This window comes from Gallinula chloropus (assembly GCF_964237585.1).
Source record: "Gallinula chloropus genome assembly, chromosome: 4".
NCBI lineage: Eukaryota > Metazoa > Chordata > Aves > Gruiformes > Rallidae > Gallinula > Gallinula chloropus.
This window is the reverse complement of record NC_140088.1, coordinates 88,259,995-88,281,327: the sequence shown is the minus strand read 5'-3', so window position 1 is coordinate 88,281,327 and position 21,333 is coordinate 88,259,995. Positions and strand designations below refer to the sequence as shown.

Genomic DNA, 21,333 nt, shown 5'->3' with positions numbered 1-21,333 from the left:
AGGGGAGAAGGGAGAGTGGGGACCTGCCATGGTACCAGACAAACCGTCACCATGTCTCCATGCTGGAGACCACAGAAAAATCCTGTGTTCCATGGCTACATCCAGGATTTGGAAGTGATTTAAAACTACTGACCCCTGATTTCATTCCAAGAAAGCACCGTTCGCATCCTGTGTTGGTTTCTGAGTAGTGCAACGTTCTTCAGGCCTGCACTGCCTCCCCCAGCAGCGAGTTCTGAGTGTTCTGCTTGCTCTTTAAGCCTACTCACACCTTACACAGCGTAGCTCTGCTCACTGTGTGTAGGGAACAAAGCCAAGGGATTTCTTACAGGATCCTGCTGGAGTGTATGATGGATGCAACTCTTTGCCAAGGGCTGCAACAGAATTTTTCCCTACCAGGGGAAGAATGGAGTTGCTTCTAGTTAGTTAATAATTCACTAATAATTAACCCATTACTAAGTAGCTAGTCATGGTTATCCCACCTGTATAGCGAGAGAGAATCTGCTGTGCAATGAATTCACTAGTTACTCAGAGTGTTCAGTAGCTGTATTTGTTTTTCCAGTTCATAATACAGAAAGAAGTTCTGAAGGACATGCAGCACTTAGTGAATACATCTATATACAGTCAGCCAGAATTGAGATAAAAATAATACAGCCATCAAAGTAATTATTCTGGCCTGCCAGATACATTGAACAGACTAAAGAGGTTTTTCCTTTTTTTTTTTAATCTTGTTTTTTAAAGTTGTTTGGTTTTTTTTTTAAAGAAAAGGTTAAGACTTTATTCCAGATGTAGATCAAGCGGTGTAAGGAAACCAGCGAAACATCAGCCTTTGGAATACTGGTGTCGTGGCCATCCTGGCGAGGCGTTCAGCAGACCCTTTCCTCACAGATCTCTTTCTACCCAGCACGGGAAGGAAATCACGTCAAGTGCACGATTAGGACCCTTAAAGAGTTGGTCTGAACACAGATCCCAGTGCAGTGCCCGCTGCTGCTTCAGAGGGGGCGCTGGAGGCAGAACGGGTACCCGAAACGAAGAGCAAAGAGGAGGCTGCGATTAGTGAGCAGCCGGTCACGAGTACAAGGGTTTCACCACGACATGAGAACACAGAGAGCAGGCAGAGGCAGCAGGGTGCTTACACGAGGCCAGGGAGCATTGCGTGTGTCTGAGCAGCTTTCTCCCTCGAGTTCCTTCTGTGCTGGGCTTGCGCTGGCAGTTTGGATCAGCCTGGGATTAATTCTGAGGTGACAGGGGTACACGTGTCTGTCTGGGCTGGATTTGACGTGATGCTGATGCAGCAATTGGCAATGGCTGAAACTGCGCTGATACTGGCCCCACGGCAAGAAAGGAGGTGCTGAGGGCTGCTGAGGGCTGTGCTGGGAGCTGCACCGAGCTGCTCAAGCTTCTCAGTGCTGCAAACTCTCCTCTGCCGGGTGGGGTCAGCATCAGTGCAGCAATCGGGCTGGTTCCTTGGCAGAGAAAAACTGCCCCCCCAAAAAAACCAACCCCAACCACCAAACCCAACCTACTTCACGCCTGGTGTGTGTGTGTGTTCTGCATGAACACCAGCAGTGAGAGCCAAGTGACAGAGCTGGGGCAACGCCTGTAAACAACCTGTGTGAGGAGGATGAGGAGTAGGAAAGCAAAGGACTGGTCTCTCTCCTGCAGACAGAACAAACACAGAGTGTACAGGGTTGGGGGTTCTCATCTATCTGCACACAGATCTACAGCTCCACTGGTAAATTGATACATTTCTGCCAGAGAGATGGAAAGGTTTGTTTTTCTCTCTTATACAGTGAATGTTCTGAGTGATATAAGGCAACGCCCTCGTCAGCTACTTCACCTCAGCACTTCAGAGATGCCAAACAGTCAAGTTTACAGTAAAACTTGATTAGACACACATTTAATAATTTTAGTGAGAATCAATGTTAATACAGCAGGGCTGAGGATAGAATTTGTCAGAAGTTCTGTTGCTCTATGTTGTTGGGCATGAGTGAGTGCAAATTTGTCAGCTCCTTTCTTTATCTTCCAGCAGCCCATCACAGAGCAGGGAAACATGGCTTGCTTGCAACAGGATTTTAGTTTCTGCTAAGGCTGCAGACAGGTTTTTATTCTATTTCTTTTCAATGTTTGCCAAAAGAAATCAAATAAACTCTAAAGCTGCTTAAAAATAAAGCACACAGGCTTAGGTCCTCAAAGCTTTTGCTGAGTGTCTTCCAAGGACCAACTCCTCCTTAGAGGGGTTTGTTGGGTTTTACAGTTTACTTTCTGAAGGCTCTTTCCTTCTTGCTCATTGCAAATTATGACTGATTTAGCACATGTAAAGGAAATAAAATTCTCAGGCAATGAGACCAAATACTGTGGCAGACACCAGAAATACCTGCTTGCTCTTTCCACTTCCCAGCCAGGTCAGATAAACATTTGTGCGTGTGTTGTCTCTTCCCCACGTGTGTAGGGAGCTCTGGGGGGAACCTCAGCCAGGGACAGCTGGGATAGTGATGCAATCCAGCAGAGGGAAGGTTTTCAAAGGCCACTTCAAATTTATCTCTGAGCCTGATGCAAGCTGGCTCTTGGCATCCTGCTGCACCTGAACTGGATGAAGAGGACTGTTCATCCTCCAGCCCGTGTACTGATCAGTGATGGCACGTCCTACGTAATGCTACATGTCTTTCTAGTCTATGTGACAGGTCCAAAAGCAAACACAAGGGGCCACGTAATTAACTGATGTGTGAATCTCACATGCTCAACACTTACAAGAGACACCAACTCGAAGCACAAATACACAAACCCTACCACGTCTTCCTCTTCTTTTGTATTTCTCCTTTATATAGGGATACAAACACAGCACTCCACCTGGTTCTCACCAAACTCCAGGCTACAGGAGAACCTCCAGGCTGGCTCAGACCCAGCACCCTGTGCTGCTCGGCCAAGTAGAATGGGCAGCACCTCGCTGGGAGAGCAGAGCACGGGCACTGGCTCTGCTGCAGGCAGGGGAGGGAGGTGTGATGCCCCTGGAAGGGTGTCACTAAAGTGACCCCAGCTTGTGTGGCTGCAGCTGGCACCCACCTGGCTCGCTCACGCTGCTTTAGGACTGGCAGTAGAACATTTGTCAGGATGCAATTGTTCTAGCCACCATAATTTTCCACACAATACTCTCCTGGCTCAGGCTGATAAAAGGTTAAAACTCCCCCTTCATTACATCATGGAAGCCATTTATTTTCTCTTGGGTGTCTCTTCCTTGTCCTCTGTAAGTGGTTCTGTCTCTCTGGGTTTTAGGGTAAGGGTTTTCTCAGAACAGGTGATTTACTTGCAGGAAGAGAAACAGAGTTGCAGCTCAGCTTAATGAGTATCAGACATTTTGTACAGCCAAAGTACTTTGCCATTTGTTACATCCTTCAGAGTCTGGAGGAGGGAGGGAGGAAAGAGAAATCCAGGGCTCCTGCGAATCCACTTCATTAATGGTAATAATAAATAATAAATACACTGTCAATGCATCATCATGAGTAACTGAGTATGCCTGTTTCTGCTGTGCATTCACAGAGCTAGAGCTATGCAGACACAGAGGGGAGCTGTGCACACCCAGCCTCACAGCACTCCTGGGAGTGGGTGTACACCCCGCGAGCCAGACCAGGCTCCGAACCCCGGGGTGTCTGCCAGACCATCCTACCCACCACCAGAGGAACAGGAGGATACAGGGAGAGGAGAGGGAAAGGCCATGTCTACAAGGCTGTACATCAAAGCACATCCATCCCACTGCTGATCCCTAAGGAGTAGCTCTTTAAGGCAGAAGAGAGACATTCTGTGGATCTGGGTGCTATTGGCTCGTTGCACTCACATTGTTTCAGTGGCAGAGGACGAGGTACTTTTCTTCCTGAAGCGAGGTCTAAGGGTCCTAGGCGGTGCCTGCAGAAAGGGGAGAGAAACTTCAGTGGCTCAACAGGAAACCTCTTGTCTTTCCTTTAAACTCACCCATCTTTGAGGGACCTCTGTCCTAATGGTCCCGGTTCCAGGCATGGAGTAAGGGAGAAGCAGGTCTTGGCGCTGTGGATCATTAATGAGGAGTAACCCCTTTGAAAAGTCATGGTAGTCTTTTAGCTGGGTTACACCTTTCCCCTCCAGTGCTTGGTGAGAGGTGCAGCTAAGGATTGCTAGTAAGGGTGGAAGGAGCCAGGACAAATTGGTGCCATTTACAGCAGCTCTTGGATCAAGAGAGCAAACTGGTGGCAGAAAGCCAGCTCTGGGGCTTTCCATGCCACCCAGCCCCTCTGAGGACACACCTCACAGCTCAGGGGGGTGTTACAAAGGGTCCCCAAGGTGAAACACACCAGGACTGCAGTTCTCACAGAAGGTCAGCCCCTCACTTGGGAGACAGGCCAGACACAACCCACTGAAAGGATTTTAGAAGCCAATAATTGCAATTCTGCCTTGCAGTCAGCTGATGCAGAGAACTTTAAAAAGGAGCCCTCAATGCCCAGGAGGAGCCAGACCAGCCCTGGGAAATTGGTCTGATGTGATTAACCCTCTTCTCCAGACTGAGACAGATATTAGGGGGATACAGATAAGGGGAACAAAAATCCACATCCAAAAAAACCCTGGCCAAACAAAACCCACCCAAACAACCCCCCCCCAAACTCCCAATCTGCAGTGCATCTTCTCTCAGGTGAGATCTGGCATGGCATTGTGTCTTGTGAGCTTCATGAAAGGAAATGTTTACCAGATGTTGTGGAGAACCACAACATGCACCCCTGCACACAGCCTGGAAAGCTTTTCTACTCCATATCCAAAGCTCTCTTTCCTTGCACAGCATCAACCTTTTCACCTGTAAGACTACAAGGATCTTACCACTCATGAGGACTTTGTCATTTCTCTTTTATAGGACTTCCCAACCCAGGAGCATGCTGTGTTCCCACATTACCATGATGCAGCAAGGTGAACTATTCCTATAGATAAGGAGCTGCAGTATGGTGAGGTTTGGTTTGGTTTGGTTTGGACTCCATCTAAATCTCCATCTCTTCCAGCTTGCCCAAAGTAGTTTCTCACAGAGATGGGATGACTCCAGCACCTCACCCCATCTTCCACCCCTGAAATCTTACTCCAAGTCCCTACTGTGAATCCCAAAAGCACAACAGAGCAGGATGGGATGGCTGCACCCAGAAAGGCACAGCTGGAGGAGAAGAGCTGAGGAAGAAAGCAGCCAGGCACCCCACACCACACCAGGCTCCATAGCTGCTGGCTCAGGGCTGCTGACACAGCAGTGGCTCCTGCAGCTTGGAGAGGGCTGCTCTTTGGGAAGCCACATGGCTCTTATAACAAAGCAGCCAGTAAAGACTCTTCAGTCAGGAATCAAAGAAACATAGAATGGTTTGAGTTGGAAGGGACCTTCAAGGTCCCACCCCCCTCCCATGTGCAGGGACTCCCTCCACTAGCCCAGGCTGCCCAAGCCCCATCCAACCTGGCCCTGAACCCTGCCAGGGATCCAGGGGCAGCCACAGCTGCTCTGGGCAGCCTGTGCCAGGCCCTCACAGGGAGGATCTCTCCTTATGTCTCATCTAAATATATACTCTTTTAGTTTAAACCTGCTACCCCTTGTCCTATCCCTATATGAATGAATAGCTCTGCCTGCTTTGGGAGGCCACTGGGCAGTTCTGAGAGCAGCTAGAGAGGCTGCATCTTTCCATGGCAAGAGGAGAGCAGCCCAGCTTTTGGTGAGAGCTCCCAGAGGTAGGACAACCCACCAGAAGGACATACAACTGCTACAGCCAAACCACACTGCTCCTGCTCCTTCATACTGAAGGGTGGAACAATCCCATCTCCCCCATGGTGGAGATCTCCTGGCTTAGATCTGAGAGCTGCTGGCTGCAGCTCCATCACCCTGCCCAGATCTAGAAGAAGTCTTTGCCTACAGCATCTCCCACTGAGGTTTAATTTCCTCCACAACAAACTGCTGCTGAAATTGCTTTTGGCAAGCCCCAGTGTGAGATCTGCATCTCCTTTAGTTCTTTTGTTTCCATGAAGCCACTTAAAGCACACTTCTTTACAAAGTCCTGGAGGAAGAGCTGCAGTGGTTTCAGTGGGGTTTGGCTGGGTGTGAACTCAGGCTGGAGGGGCTGGGGTCTGAACTGGGAGGGCTCCAGCTGTGGGTGCTGGCTGCTCTCACCTCACCATAACTACCCTGGCTTGGGAGTGAGAGTAGATTTTCCCCTACAGAAATGAAAAGTCAAGCAGCAGTTGATACTCAAATCCTCTCACCCAAATACCTCCACGTTAGCACGTGGTCCAGAGCTAGATCTGAGTTTTGGAATTCAGATCCAACCCTGAAGCCCTGTTACAACCATCATCTCCAGAGGCACCAACTCAGACTTCTTTCAGGAAATCCAAAGTGAGCATAGACATAGCAAGACCCACCCTTGAAAGACCAGAAATGTATTGTGGTTTTAGATCAGAGACAGATGTTCATTCAGCTGAAGAGTCAAGGAATGTCACAGAAGGAGGAGCCTTGATAATACTGAAGTACCTCAAGGGGTTGATCCTTCTTTTTGGGCCTTTGGTTCATGGATGGACAATCCAATGAATTGTTCTCTTCATCATCTGAGAACACAGAGTCTTTTGGTTCACAGTTTGCCTCAGGTGGCTTTTCATACTTATTGTCCACACCTATTTAACGTGGCCATTTGCAGTCTAAATGTGAAGACAAAGGATGAGGAAATCAGAGACTGTTTGATTCACACTCTGGCAAATGCCACCTCACTGCAAAGCCATGCATCTCCCCAGGATTAATAGGCAGAAGGTTCACACACCACACTCCAGTAACAGCAGCTGTGGGGTTAGAAACCAAAAGGCTCTTGTTTATGAAGAAACCTCATTTGGATTATTTTACAAAGAATCCCAGACTGGTCTGGGTTGGAAGGGACCCCAAGGGTCACAGAGCTCCAACCCCCCTGCCACAGGCAGGGACACCAACCTCCAGGCCTGGAGCTACACAAGGTTGCCCAGGGCCCCAGCCAACCTGGCCTTGAACACCCCCAGGGATGGGGCACCCACCCCCTCTCTGGGCAGCCTGTTCCAGCCCCTCACCACTCTCTCTGGAAAGAACTTCCCCCTAATATCCAATTTAAACCTTCCTTCCTTTAGCTTTAATCCATCCCCCTTGTCCTGCCAGTCTCTGCCCTTTGAACAAGCTGATTCCCCTCCTGTTTCTCTGCTCCCTTCAGGGACTGGAAGGCTGCAATGAGGTCCCCCCACAGCCTTCTCTTCTCCAGGCTGACCCAGCCCAGCTCCATCAGCCTCTCTCCATAGGGGAGCTGCTCCAGCCCTCTGATCATCTCGTGGCTCCTCTGACCCCTCTCCAACAGTCCCACATCTTCCTTGTCCTGGGGCCCCAGCTCTGGACACAGGACTCCAGCTGGGGCCTCCCCAGGGCAGAGCAGAGAGGGACAATCCCCTCCAAAGAACTGAGACTGAATTCACAGCCTCTGACATTCTGCAGGTTGACTCTAGCAAGAGATTTTTTCTTCATTTGTTTGCCTGAGGGATAAATATCTGATTTCTTGAATCACTGATTATTCCATCCATGGTTCCTGCATCTACAGCATCCAGGAGGAGTGACCTCTAGAAGGCACCAAACGAGCATCCTGAAGCCCTCTGGTCAGTACAGAAAGCTGCCTGGGATGCAGAAATATGAAGCACAGCAGCACCAGCAGGCTTGAAGCTCAGAGTGCTGAAGCCAAGCATCCAGTCTGAGATCCACTGATGTTAACCAAAAGCTGCAACAGGCATTGACTGGACCCTCAGGAAGTGGGGAGGGGTCTCTTCTGTCACTCTGGAGTAAATCTTCATCCACTGATGGATCTGGAGGCAGATCTTCACCCTGTTACTTCACCCCACTAATGCCTGCTTGGTGATTGTTATCCCACCTTTGTGAGCCTGCTCATGTCCACACCACCACCTACTTGCTGCCTTAACCCCAGACAGTGAAGCAAAGTGGTGTTTTTAATGGCCAGTCCAAAGCAAGAGGTACAGCCAAGGGCTCCCACAGTGACCAAGCTTCCTGCATCTCCACAGACAGCTGCTTACCAGCAGGGCTGGAACTTTCTTCTCTCCTTAACTGATAGTCAGATTTTGTTTTCATTCTAAACCATGTCAGGAGCTTAAATGTTTGCTGCTTCCTCTGCATTAATTGCAATTAGAGGCTCCATACTTAGACTGCTGTAGGAGCACACGTAGAAATAATGCTCTCTGCTTGTCTCAGCTGGACCAAAGGCTAAAACCAAAGAAGATCCTTAAACATCTAACATTTATTAATCTGTTTAGGCCTTCAGGCAGCAAAGAATGGAATTCTCCAACCACTCTTTTAAGGGAGAGACAAGGGAAAGTGATTTGACCAGCAGGTCACTAGGGCTCTCTCCAGTGCCAACTTCCAGTCAGCAGATACAGGTTCTCAGTCCCTGCCTCCAGCCCAGAGGATGCAGATGCTGCTCCAGAGCATGGTGCACAGCATCCTCTGGCCTCTGACCCTGTGCTCTACCCCCTGTATCAGCATTTGCATGGGCTGGCTGGCTGGCAGACACAGAATCACACCATCACACCATCTCAGGTTTCCAGGAAGAGCTGGAAGTTGACTTTTTTTTTTTCCCAGTTGTTCTGAAAATGCTGGTAGCCACATGTCAGAGGGAACTGGGATAATGCTGAGCTGGGGGTTCCCTGTGTATGACTGTAGCAGTAAGGCTACACCATGAGGAGAATTAAACCTTCTCTAGATCCCACAGCAAATCAGCACAGGACCATTTAATTTTAATTACCATTTTATCCTTCCACTTGGGGAGTGAGATATTCAGAGGAAACCTGATTTAGGCTGTCTTGGGGAAGAGAGCTGGTCCTTGGTGATTCTCTATGCCAACAAAAAATGGAGTCAAGTTTGTTTTAACTGTCAGCATAATCCTGAACTGGACATGCCCAAATCTGCAACCCCAGAGGTCCCTCAGCTGTGAACTGCAGGGTGAACTTTGTGGAGGTTGTTTCCAGATAGTAAAAGTGGGTCAGGACTTCTTTCAGCTGCCTCAGTGATGTTTGCATGGTGGCCCAACAACACACCCCTGGCCACAAGCTGCTGCAAGAGGACAGCAGCTTCCCCCAGGAAAAAGAGCACTTTGACCCCCACTGGAAGGTGGGCTGACCCCCTCTTCTCCCCTGAATGAGGCACTAAAATCCAGCCAAATGCTTCTGCCTCACTGAACTGGACAAGGGAAGAAGTGGGTCCATCCCAGGCCTTTCCACTCCATTCCTGACCACTGACAAGAGCAGACTTGGAATACACAAGGCTCTTTCTTTAAAGCCTGGAGCAAGAAGGGAGGATTCCCTGTCCATCCTGCCTCAGGGAGGACGTCAGCATCATGTGCAATCCCAACCACCTATTGCTCTGGGGTGCCAGACCTTGTCCCACATTTGTGGGAGCATTATGCAGTTGGGGGACTGGAGGGAACTCAGCTCTGAAGGGAACTCAGCTCTGAAGGGCTGCTGCTGCATCAGCACCAGCTCTGAAATGGGTTTAGTGAGCAGCAAGGACAGGATAAAACCCTGATTTTCTTATGCCAAGAGAGTCCACTGCAGGAGAAAAGGTAAAGCAGTGGATTACCCAGAGCAGTAAGCCAGTAAGCACAGGGGTGAAGAATTAGTGAGAAAGGAGATGGAGGTTTGAAGAGAATGGATGGGCTCTGGGACACCAAGGTTTGCTTCTGAGGAAGGCCAAGACTAAGGAACAAAACAGGCTGTCAGGGCTGGCACAGGCTTCTTGAGGACAGCACTTGGCCTCAGGTGACACGTGTGTTTCTAAGAGCTGTCTGTAGGATCCAAGGCTGTGGGGCCTCAGGCACTATCAAGTGTCCCCAAAGTGGCAGAGCCAGCAGCCTGTGCTGCTCCAGGGAAGCAGCTGAGAGTGCCCAGGATTGTGTCCCAGCCAGGAGGTGGCTGTGTAAACACATGGACCATACACCAGACATCTTCCCTGGTGCCCTTGTCTCAGAGCAGGTGGTGTTGTGGGTCTCTTCACCTGTTGCATTTACAGCTCCACAACTTTGCAGGGAGGAGCAGAACTGCTGCAGAAACAGGAGAGCAGCTGGGGTGTGCCAGGGTGAAAGCTGCTGCCTCCTGCAAGTGTCTTTTCAGTAGCCAGACCAGGTTACACTCCTCTCTTTGCTAAGGCAAAACAGAGTCTGATGAAAACAGTCTAGGGAGATGGACCTCTTAATTCCAGTTCCTGTCATTCTATCCTAATTCCTTCAATGGGAACCAGTATAACCAACACACTGGGTGGGAAGCCCTGAACCTGGGCATATTCCAAATTAAAGTAGAGATTTGAATGCTCTGCAGAGTTGGGATCTAAGTTACCAAACACACCACAGGGAACAGCCCAGCACAGAGAAGGGGATTTAAATTGGCCAGATCATCAGTGTCTTTAATCTCTGTGATTCCACAAGGGCTAAGAAATCTCACTTGTGGAACCCCTTCTACAGCAGCAAATGGGATTCAGCAATGTGGTGGTTTTTTCACAGTCTCCCATTCAGGCTCTGATCTCTGCTGCTGGGTAAATCCAGAGGGACTTCAGTGGACATTCACAAGTACAATAGAGGTCAGGACCTGTTTCAGATGAGCAAATGACTTTGATCTAGGTCCTCTGAGAAATTTGGACACAAACATGGCTAAAGGAGGCATCTAGCACCCCAATGCCTTTGAGAGAAGCTAGAACCCACCTCCCCCCAACTCTACCCCCCTTATTTTTTGGGGCACAATACTACTACTTTGCATCAGTGTAATTCCTCAGGAGCAACAGGGTAAAACCACAGTCACAGACTGCACAAGCCAGGAATCACATTATTGTAACAGCAGACAGAGTCACTCCAGAGCTGAGCCTTTCCAGGGGCAATTCATATAAAGAGGTTTACAGACCACTTCACAAGAGCAAGAGAACAGATATTTATTATAGGATGGTGATCAGCTTCTTTTCCCTGCAACAAAGATAAATTTGCCATCATTTCCAAAAGACACTGACCCAAGTCATGTATTTCCCCAACACTTTTCATTGCCACACCAAGATGTTAGGAGCAGCCAACTCCACCAGCATGTGCTGCCCAGGAACCACAAGCCAGGGGCAGACATCCTTTCCAAAGCTGAAGTCAAGTGCAACCAAAGCAAACAAGTCTAATCACACCAACAAAGTCATCTGTTAATCAAAACACACCCCACAAATGATTAAGTTATTAAGTGCTAGGCTCTTTCAAACACCTCAGAAGAAAACTCATGCAGTCTGTAACACTTACATCAGAGTCCCATAACATTTACATAGAGAAAAGGAAAGAATAAACTGTTAGGGGAAAACATTTGGCTGCAGAGGGGGGAGGAACATTGTTCCAGAGCACAGAAATCTTCAGTGGGGCTTTCATAATACCTGTGATTCAAACTGAGTTTATTAAACAATTACAGCTTTAACTTTCTGTTGGTAAAATGCAAGTGTACTTCAAAAAACTACTGGTTTTCTACTAATTTTTTTTCCTTCCCTGAAATAACCAAAGTAAATCTGAAAGTATTTTTAAATACCCAGAGAAACTCCCAAATTGCCCTTCAGAGGTACCAGTGCAGAGTGTTGTAAATTATCCCTGTGATAAAATCTGATTCCACATTCAGCAAAGGGAAGGTTTCAGGAACAAAATGCCTAGAGCAACAGAAAGTTGTCAGTCTTTAAGTTCAATGAGAATAAAGGTTAAAAAAACTTAAATCCCTGGAAGAAGAGCTGGAAGGAAAACTGGCTAAGAAAAAAAAATGAAACCACCCACATTATTTGAGTTAGTTCAAATATAGTTGAGCAGCCCCCTTGATGCAAAGTCAGTTAGTTTTTTAAGAGTACTTTCCACAGTAATAATCTCACCTGCAATTTGTAGTATACCACAGACAAGGGGTTGGACACATATAATACACCAATAAGGTGTTTTGTTTAAAACACAATTAAGCAAATGTCCCATTAAGGTCCTCTTTGAGCTGTACTGCTGACTGTGTGTGAGCCCACACCTTGTCTTCAGGGTGCCAATCACACATAGGAAGAGATCCAACATGATTTTCTAGGAAAAACTCCAAGAAATGGCCATATGCTGGAAGACCTTGTGGATGGCTGGCTGAGCGTGGTGGCCAGGCTGACCATCAGTCACTGCTGAGCTGTGGTTTTTAAGACATACATTACTGTAGCAGTCACTGCTGTGGAGCACAACCCAGTGGTGCACACTCAAAACCAGGGATCACTGAGCATTAACATCCCTCTGCATGTTTCTTACAGGTTCCTGATCAGCATTTTAGTAGCACATGTCCCCTCAGATCCATGCAGCCCCAGCACCTCTCCTGTTACACAGCTGATTCTTCAATATCTGGCAGATAGGTTTATTCTCTACAAGGATTAAAGTTGTTTCTCCCTCTCAACCACACCACAGGTCTCTGCCACAGCACCTAAGAGCTGTTAGTTGAGAGAAAACCACCCAGCAAAACATCTGTTAATTCTTAAATGCCAGTTCCAAGCAAGCTTGTTTAACTCTGACCAGCACTGAAGCAGTTACCAGGCACTGCCAAGAGACACACACACAGCCCTGGAGATTTTCACCCTGTCCTTCCTAAAGGGGAAAAAGAGCTCTTATGAAATTGTACTGCTGTTCCTTGATGCTGCACAGCCTGACTTCCTAGAGTGAATAAAGAAGAGAGAAATCAGAAACCTTTGTCAAGGCCTGGAAAGGGTTCTGCCAGCAAAGGCCTGCCACTGAACAGAGCAAGAAGAATCCCAGGCTGGTCTGGGTTGGAAGGGACCCCAAGGGTCACAGAGCTCCAACCCCCTGCCACAGGCAGGGACACCAACCTCCAGGCCTGGAGCTACACAAGGCTGCCCAGGGCCCCAGCCAACCTGGCCTTGAACACCCCCAGGGATGGGACACCCACCCCCTCTCTGGGCAGCCCCTTCCAGCCCCTCACCACTCTCTCTGGAAAAAACTTCCCCCTAATATCTAATTTAAACCTTCCTTCCTTCAGCTTTAATCCATCCCCCTTGTCCTGCCAGTCTCTGCCCTTTGAACAAGTTGATTCCCCTCCTGTTCCTCTGCTCCCTTCAGGGACTGGGAGGCTGCAATGAGGTCCCCCCACAGCCTTCTCTTCTCCAGGCTGACCCAGCCCAGCTCCCTCAGCCTCTCTCCACAGGGGAGCTGCTCCTCATCTTTGTGGCCAGGAAGAGCTGGCACAGAAGCTGTCCAGGAGACACACCAAGTCTCTGCAGTGGAACACACTTGCATTTAGTGCAGCTGCCAGAGCAAAGGAGGATGAGTGTCCTGAATTGTGTCAGTGCTTTGTTATGTGCAGACTGTGAGGCTGTTTGGAGTGAGCCAGCTGGGCAGGAAAGAGCTCTTCTGTGGAGCAAACAGCTTCAGTGGCAAAGGAGCACATCACTGCTGATGCTGCTGAATCTGCTGCTTTCCAGGGGAGCTCAGGCTGCACTCAGCCTGGCCTTCAGCCTCTGCACAGATGCATACTCCATGGCACTTGTAGGACACATCCTCATGACACTTTCTCTCAGGAGATCACCTAGGGAGTAGGCTGGGCAGGCTCTGTTCTCACTAGCCTGTGCTCTCCTAAGAGCTGTAGGGGTGTCTAGGAGTCTGCCAGTGAGAGAAACAACTGAGCTTCACCCACAAGAGCATTAAGGCAATGGCTTCTGCCAAGAAGGCTGTGTCATGGCTCTAGACTGGTCTTTCATAGTCCTGCTTGAGGTAAGGCTTGACTATCTGTCCAGTTAGATTATCATATCAACTCTTTAGAAATAAGTACTGTTAACATCTGTACTCTGAAACTGCTTCAACAAAAGTCTGCACCAAGAAGAGGGAAGTGCCAACAGTTCAGGACAACTTAGTCCTGTCTAAAGGAACTTGGCTTCTTTCTTCCCTCTGCTTACTGTGTTGTTGAGAGAACGTGTTCACATTACATCAGCTCTCTAAGCCACCAAAGCTGCACTCACAAAGGAGCATGTTAAAGGGCTGGCTGTTGCCTGAGAGTGCATTAATGCATCTATTGCCTTGGAGACAGAGATGGCAGCCTGTGGAGACAGAATGAACCCTCTATGAGATAGAGCCTCAGCATAGCCCTATTGACATGGTCCAAGGGCCTGCATTATGTCAGGGGGAACAAAATAGTAAGACAAGCCAATCTGAGAGACAGGGTACACAATCTAAACCAGATCAATGGGTCTTTGGGCCCAATTTGTAAACATATTGGCCTGATTACTCCTTTACCATCATTAAATGACTGTCCCAAGATTAACTCATGACTAGGAAGCCCTTAAGGATTCAGTGATGCTTTTTATAAATGCAACTTTTAAAGTCAAATCCATAAAATTGGTTTAAGCTAAAATTAGAAGGGTGCTAATAAAATACACTGCAAATACCAGTGTTTCTTGATTGCTCAGATACCACCTCAAACAGGCTCCCTTCTCCTGCACAGTGGTACAGTCAGCCCAACTGTCCAGAAAAGGACAACAGAGAGGGTGACAAAGCAAGAATGAGGTTGGTTTTCCACCTTTGCAGTGTGGAAGGAGACAGTGCCAGGCTGAGGCAGTGAGCCTCCAAGCACTAACACTGCCCAGGGCTGCAGGGCACATCAGGTGCCAGGCAGTGCAAAGGCAGAGCAGCAGTGGCTGCAGCAGGGTGGCAGCACTGTGAACCTTCAGCCCCTCTGCTGCTGTGCCCAGGTTGATTGCAGTGTGCAAAGTAAACAAAAAGCACATGAGATGAGAAGTAAAGGAGTTACAAAGCTCTTTGGCTTCCACCAACAAAGAAACGCAGCCAGTCTGGGTTTCTTCTTTCTCCCTAGACAAGCTGCTTGGCAGCTCCATCTTCTGGCATGCCTAAATCAGAGGCCTCCCCTTCCTTTCATCTGCCAGTGGGATAAAATGCAGGAGTGATACAGCTCAGCTCTTAGCAACCAAGCTAATAGGCACAGCACTGAAAAGACCACAGGCAGCTAAACCCTTTGCTACACTCCTAGGTTTGTAAACACAAGCAATGCTAGGGACAGTGGGGCATTTTCCAGAAACAGCTCTAGGACAGACCAAAGCAGGGAGAGTCTGTTCAACCCTGGTTTGTCACAGCAGGGTCTGCTACCAGGCTTTGTTATATATGCTGCTCACCCCAAACACAAGTGTCTTCTCCACCAAGATGCCAACCCTTAGGGAACAGCACAAAAGGGGGATGGGACTGAGGGAGGTTGGTTTTTGCTGCATTCCTGGTGCTTTTACACTAGTACTGAGGGATACAGGGCAGAGGGGTTGCACTGGCGCAGCAAGAAGAGTGGTTACATCTTCTAGAACAGGAAGGACTAGAAGTTTTTCTCCAGAGAAACACTCAGTGGCCTTGGGTAACACAGGTCAGTAAGGTGAGAAGCACTGCAATGCTTGCCATCAGCACACACACAGCTCACAAACTTGCTCACAGCCTGGGTTTCTCCTGGTTTTGTGCCCCTGGTGTTACACAACCCAGTGAGTCCAAGCAGTAGGAGCAAGCCAGGCTGTGGAAGGCAGCCATGCCCAAGTGTGGGGGCAGGAATCCAGCACTCACCTCTGAGGAGTCGGCACACAGAGCAACACGTGCACACTGGAAGAAGAGCTGAGGGTTAGGAACTCATCAGGCTAAGCTGCTACCCCCCAGAAAACACTTGGCAGGGTTTGCAGGTGGACTTTGCAGGCAGTGTGTGTGTGTTTTAAGAGATGATCATCTCTATTCACCAGCTCACCAGCACAACCCCAGGAACGTGCATCACCCCAGGCTGTGTGCCTAATGGGTGTTAAGGCTGGGATTACACACTGCTCCCTGCCTCTCTCCTCAGATCACTAACCAGAAATAACTCCTGACTAGAGGGGCCTGGGAGCATGTGTAAGCAGTGGGCAAGGCAGCTGAAAAGGCTGTGGGACAGTAAACACAGGCTGCAATACCAGGACTTGTGTTGCTACCTGCCTGGGTGTTTTTTTCAGTAGATTTAGACTTCTACAAGCACTGGTGCAGCCATCCACATGGCTGCTGAATGAAAACTATCCACAGATCCCTGCTCTTCCTAGAGCAGAAGTGTGCTGAGGACTGCTGCAGGAGTTATATTTTAAGGGAATTACCATGAGGATGAAAGCAACCAAGCAAATGACATGGCACCCTCCAGTGCAAATGCAGGTGATTCACAGCTGTTCAAAGAAGTGTGACCTTTACAGCTTTATCTGGTGGATAGTTTGAGCTCCAGGAAACAGCCTAGAAAGAATTCCCAGTTTGAGCCTTCCATTTTAATTCTCACAGTGGCATCAAAGAAGCTTTTGGAGGAAAAAAAAGGGTTTGAGCTCTGTGCAATTTCTTTGGTCACAGTTATCCAGCACTGAGGTTCTTCCATAGTTTCAGTCATTTAAAACCAGCATAAACCAGTGCTGCTGCTGAAAGCAGATGCTCCAATTGTCCCTTGTGCTCTGGCCTCCACTTTCCCTTGTCCCATTGCTGATGTCTTTGGGGCTGCTGTGTATTGGCTTGAGGATCTGACCCAGGTCAAGAGCAACGTGGAAGCAAGGAACATTTAACTTGAACCAGCTCCCTGACCAGGGTCAACATATATAAATGAGATTTAAATATATCTAAGGGAAAGCAAAGGTCATACCCCTACCATTTCAGCAGGAGTGCTATACACTATATACCCCCCCACACACACTTTGCAGGGTCTGTGTGCATTAAGAGATGGGTTATTACACATCTTTCTGGAGGTTTTCTGGCTGGTGAGGACTGAGCTATCCAGACATATCCTCTGGAGAGGGTCACTCTGCAGTTTGTGATCAGCTCTGGACACTGACCCTCCCTGCTGAGGTAAGTCCCACTGACTCACCCAAGAGCAAGGCTGGCCTCCAGTGCCCAACCCACGTTGGAGGCTTCTGCTGACATCAGCAACCATGAGAGATGTTTTCATCAGGTATGGGACTGAGCTGGATGACACAGTGACCAGTATCCAACTCCTCAAAACCCACACGTCACTCACCAGCCATTTCAAGGGAACAAGTTCTGATCTGTGCTGCCCAGGATGCTTTTAATTGAATACTGTAAAATCAAGGAGCACTGCTAATGAAGGCACATCCGTATGTGGATTGTTACTGGACATTTGCCAGAACAACAGGATTGCCTTGAAAAATATTTGGAACTGTCGTTCTGGAGTTTCCAGTTTTCCACAACAATGAACAGCCACATGACATTTAGCATTCCCAGAGGAAAGGGGCACTTCTGCCTCTGGAAGCAGCACAGGCTGGAACAGGCATGGAAGCTAAAATATCCTAGACTATCCTCAGGGTGCCAGGACACTAAATGGAGAAACACTGAACTAAAAGCCAAGTGAGAGATCAGATGGAGGGCAGGTGGTGGGCCTGCTACGTGCAGGAAGGGTGGTTGATGTGTCCTTGGTATGTGTCAAAGGAAGGTGAGGCCACACCTTGAGTGCTGGGTCCAGTTCTGGGCTCCTCACCATCAGAAGGACATTGAGGTCCTGGAGCGAGTCCAGAGAAGGGCAACCAGGCTGGGGAAGGGGCTGGAGGGCAAATCCTCTGAGGAGCAGCTGAGGGAGCTGGGGGTGTTCAGCCTGGAGAAGAGGAGGCTGAGGGGAGACCTTCTCCCCACCTCCCCTGCCCTGCCAGGAGGGTGCAGAGAGGTGGGCGATGGTCTCTTCAGCCAGGGGACAGGAGATGGGACAAGGGGCAATGGGCTCAAGCTGGGCCAGGACAGGATCAGCTGAGATGTGAGGGAAAAGTTCTTCCCTGGCAGAGTTGTGGGGCTGTGGCACAGGCTGCCCAGGGAGGGGCTGAGTCACCTTCCCTGGATGTGTTTAAAAAAGGGTAGATGAGGTGCTCAGGGATCTGGTTTAGCTTGGGATGGGAATGGTTGGACTTGATGATCTTAAAGGTCTTTTCCAACCCTGGGATTCTGTAAAGGTGTGCACATGCTTCACAGGAGCAGCAGCAACACCTCACATGCTGTGTGTAGGGCCAGCAGCCACACACAAATCACAGTATAAACAGCCTTTGCCCCTTCATGTCATCTGCACGTGGTTTTTTGATGGGGAATGAGGAGGAGGATGAGAAGGGTCTTTCTGTGGGATGGGTGTGAGTACACCCAGAGCACTGGGAGAACCTGAAGGCCACTATACACTGAGTGGTCCTGAAAGATAGCAAAGGGAGAGGGGGAAAAATAAAAGGGGGCAGCAAAATGTAGAGGAAAAGCAGAATAATTTCCCTTGTCCCAAAGGCAACTCTTGCATATTCCATCACTTGGCTTTGTAAGACAGCCTTTGGCAGGCAAAAATAGCCCTTTGCTGTGTCTGCATGTAGTCACTGCTAAATGCCAAGTGCTTCACACAGTGCCTTGTGTCAAGAGAGGACTCAGAGTCACAACTCCATCTAAGCAGCACCAGTCACATTATAAAAATAAAACTGGAAATGAAACAAGCTGAGTGGTTATTTAATGTAGCCTGAGTACAGTGTGCTTCTGCAGCCAGTTTTTGGCCACAGCCAAAGCCTGCTTGTGTCAGGAGAACCTTTCTTGGGGTTCACTGGACTCAGAAGCATGCCCAGGGGATGTGAAACCAGAACCTGAACCACTCCTGGTGCTCACTAGGGGTAGTTGGAGGGGTTCATACCAACAAACCTGAGCTTCAGCAGTCTCATCTGTGCAGGGAAGACAACAGACCTCTCTCCACCCACCTGTCTTCCCAAATCTCTTTCAGATATTGTATCTGCTCCTGAACACAGTTGCATGGCAGGATTGGAACTGGGCAACACAAGTTCCACACCAGATCTGGCTGTGCTTCCACTGCTAAGGGAGTAGGACACATTTAAACTCCTGAAACCTCAACCTTGCCTTACTGCAGGGAGGTACTTCCATGCACCATTTGTTCATCAGCAAAGCTGGCCTGAGGAGCTTCTAGTTCCTGCCCACTTGATCTCATAACACACTTCCCCAAGAGTCTCCAAAAAAGTTATTTTGGAAGCTTCCAGCAAGGTGGATTAGCAAATCAGTCTGAGGGGAAAATAATCCCTTAAAAATAGTAAAAGAAAGTATTTTTAATCTGGATCAAAAGCTAATTTAATATAGGTCCCACAAGTGCCCCTAAACTAATTTAGCCAACAGGAAAAAATAGGGGAATGTGACTATAAAAGTGAACACTCCAGAAATTAAGAACAGCAGTGCCAGGTCAGATGAAAAGTCTGGTCAGGTCTGTCACCTGTCACTAGCAGTAGCTGGCAGCAGCTCTGGAGGACAGTGTATAATAAGAGGGCAAGAAACTACAGTACTTCCCCTGCTAATTCACAGGGCAGGGACTGCCACAGAGCCCAAGAGCAGCAGGGGAGCTCCCCACACCCCTGCAGGTTTTGCTGGGAAAACTTAACAGCAGGAGAAAAGTCCTGTTTTTCCAGGGGAGGGCTGCTGCTTTAGGAGCACAGCTACACCATTTGCAGGATTCCTTTAAAGCCCACACCATTTTACTGCTGGATAGCTTGAGTGACCATAGTTATGCTGTTCTATCACCTGAGGGTAGCACTTAACATCTCTTTATCATAAGGCTGCTACCTTCTCTTTGACATGTCTGTCTCTCCTGATTGAGACCCTGTGCTAGATGGAAAACACATTCTCCAGCCTTTGTGCATCCCTGACAGCCATACAGGAGAAATAAGCCCTGAAAGCACTCCCATAGGCACTCTGTGTGCACTCCTTCCTTCAAGACTCTGACCCCTGAAGGACTCACACGCTGCCCAGCACAGTGATGCCAGTCTCAAAGCAATAAGGGTTGTGAGTGCTGCAGTTGTGCTTGGCTTTTCCACCAGGAACAGTGGCCATGGCCAAGCAATGCCACCTTCCTCAGGGAAAGCAGCACTCCTCAACATGTCTAGGCCAAGTAACACTTTGGGTTCCTGCTCCTGTCAGAGTTACTGAGCAGCTGTGGATTCTGGCAGTGACTTTGAGAGCTGCACTCACAGAGGATTGTACCAGGTTGGCATGGATGGGTGGAGGATGTAGGGAAATGGGTGGAAGAACAACAGCCATAAGAACAGCATCCAGACCAGCAAGTCAGCAAGATCCCAGCACACCCACACACAGCTTTGGGGACATTTTGGTAGAGTCAAGATAGAGCATTGTTACTACAGACAGAGAATCTTTCCAGGATCAATCCACTGGCTGGACTTTTCCACAGGTATTTCAGATGTTTTCAATCACTGAAGTAAGGTGTGCAGGGAAGGCAAGTAAGAAATCTTCCAAGATATTGACCTTAAAATGCACAAGCATCTTGTTCCACAGACAGCTTTCAGGGTCTGGGGGTGTGAAGTACAATTTGTTCTGGTTTACAGACACACTGAGGAGCAAAGGTACACTCCAGGTGGTACCAGTATTTTGCAATAAAGTGAATCCAGGTGTCCTAACTCCCAGTCTTGCCTCCTAACCACCAAACTGCTACACCTGCAGCCAGAGGACCTGTTCCTTCAAGCTTTCCCTCAGAGTCCCCACAAAGCAGGGCTCCTACTCTGACCCAGGGTACAATGTTTGCCCCCCAGACAAGTTCTCTGTTAAAGTCCTTTCATGTATTCCTGCTACTGCTTCCAGGCTTTCTAACAGCTGGTTAGAAAGACCTTTCACAAGAAAGGTGAGGTCTTTGATGGGAGGGTGACTCAGCCAAACAGACCATCTGAGGTATTTTTGCTGACTCCCTCTGTTGTCAGAGTAACTAAGTCCCATTATCTCTGAAGCAGGAATATAAAGAGAAGTCTAATGTTCCTGTGAGACAGTGGGGACAGCTGACATGGACATTTGTGTTATCTGAGGGCTTTGGGGCAGGAAAAAAACAGCTGTGTGTCAGCTCTTCTGTAGTGACTGCTCCTGCACATGCTCCTATGGGTATGTTACATGTGTATATAACATACTAAAAGGCACTAACAAAGGCTGTCTGCCCCTTAAGTGCAACACTCCAACTAAATGCATGTGAGGTGGAGTGATGGGGCAGAGTCTGGCTGCTGGATCACACACCTGTGCAATAGCTACAACTCTGATCAATTCACCCCTCCAGCCAATCCTGACTACACACACAACTGCACCCATGCACAGCAGCACAGGCACTGCTGAGAGCAGGACCACACATTTCACTTGATCTGCTTAAAAATGAGAGCAAGACTGTGGCCAGAGTCTTCCACACAGCACGATGCCACCACCAGTGAATGAAATCATCCCCTGGAGGTGTCTCTCTGTGCTGCCTGTGGATGGAGAAGGGTCC

At 48.7% G+C, this 21,333-nt stretch overlaps 1 protein-coding gene across 7 annotated transcripts in view; it reads right to left on the bottom strand.

Moving 5' to 3' along the window:
* Positions 1-561: 561 nt before the first annotated feature.
* Positions 562-21,333, bottom strand: part of REEP1 (receptor accessory protein 1) — a 70,358-nt gene continuing 49,586 nt past the window's right edge. For 2 of the 7 annotated variants that reach the window (XM_084264139.1, XM_084264140.1), the window contains 4 exons: positions 15,621-15,656; positions 6,509-6,648; positions 3,830-3,897; positions 562-3,444 (listed from right to left, as the gene is read on the bottom strand). In XM_084264139.1, coding sequence (XP_084120265.1) covers positions 3,390-3,444; positions 3,830-3,897; positions 6,509-6,648; positions 15,621-15,656 — 299 coding nt within the window. In that variant the 3' untranslated portion in view covers positions 562-3,389. Of the gene's footprint in view, positions 3,898-6,508; positions 6,649-10,973; positions 10,995-11,255; positions 11,435-15,620; positions 15,657-21,333 lie in introns of those variants that run through there. The other 5 variants (XM_084264141.1, XM_084264145.1, XM_084264142.1 and 2 more) reach the window with 4 other exon arrangements.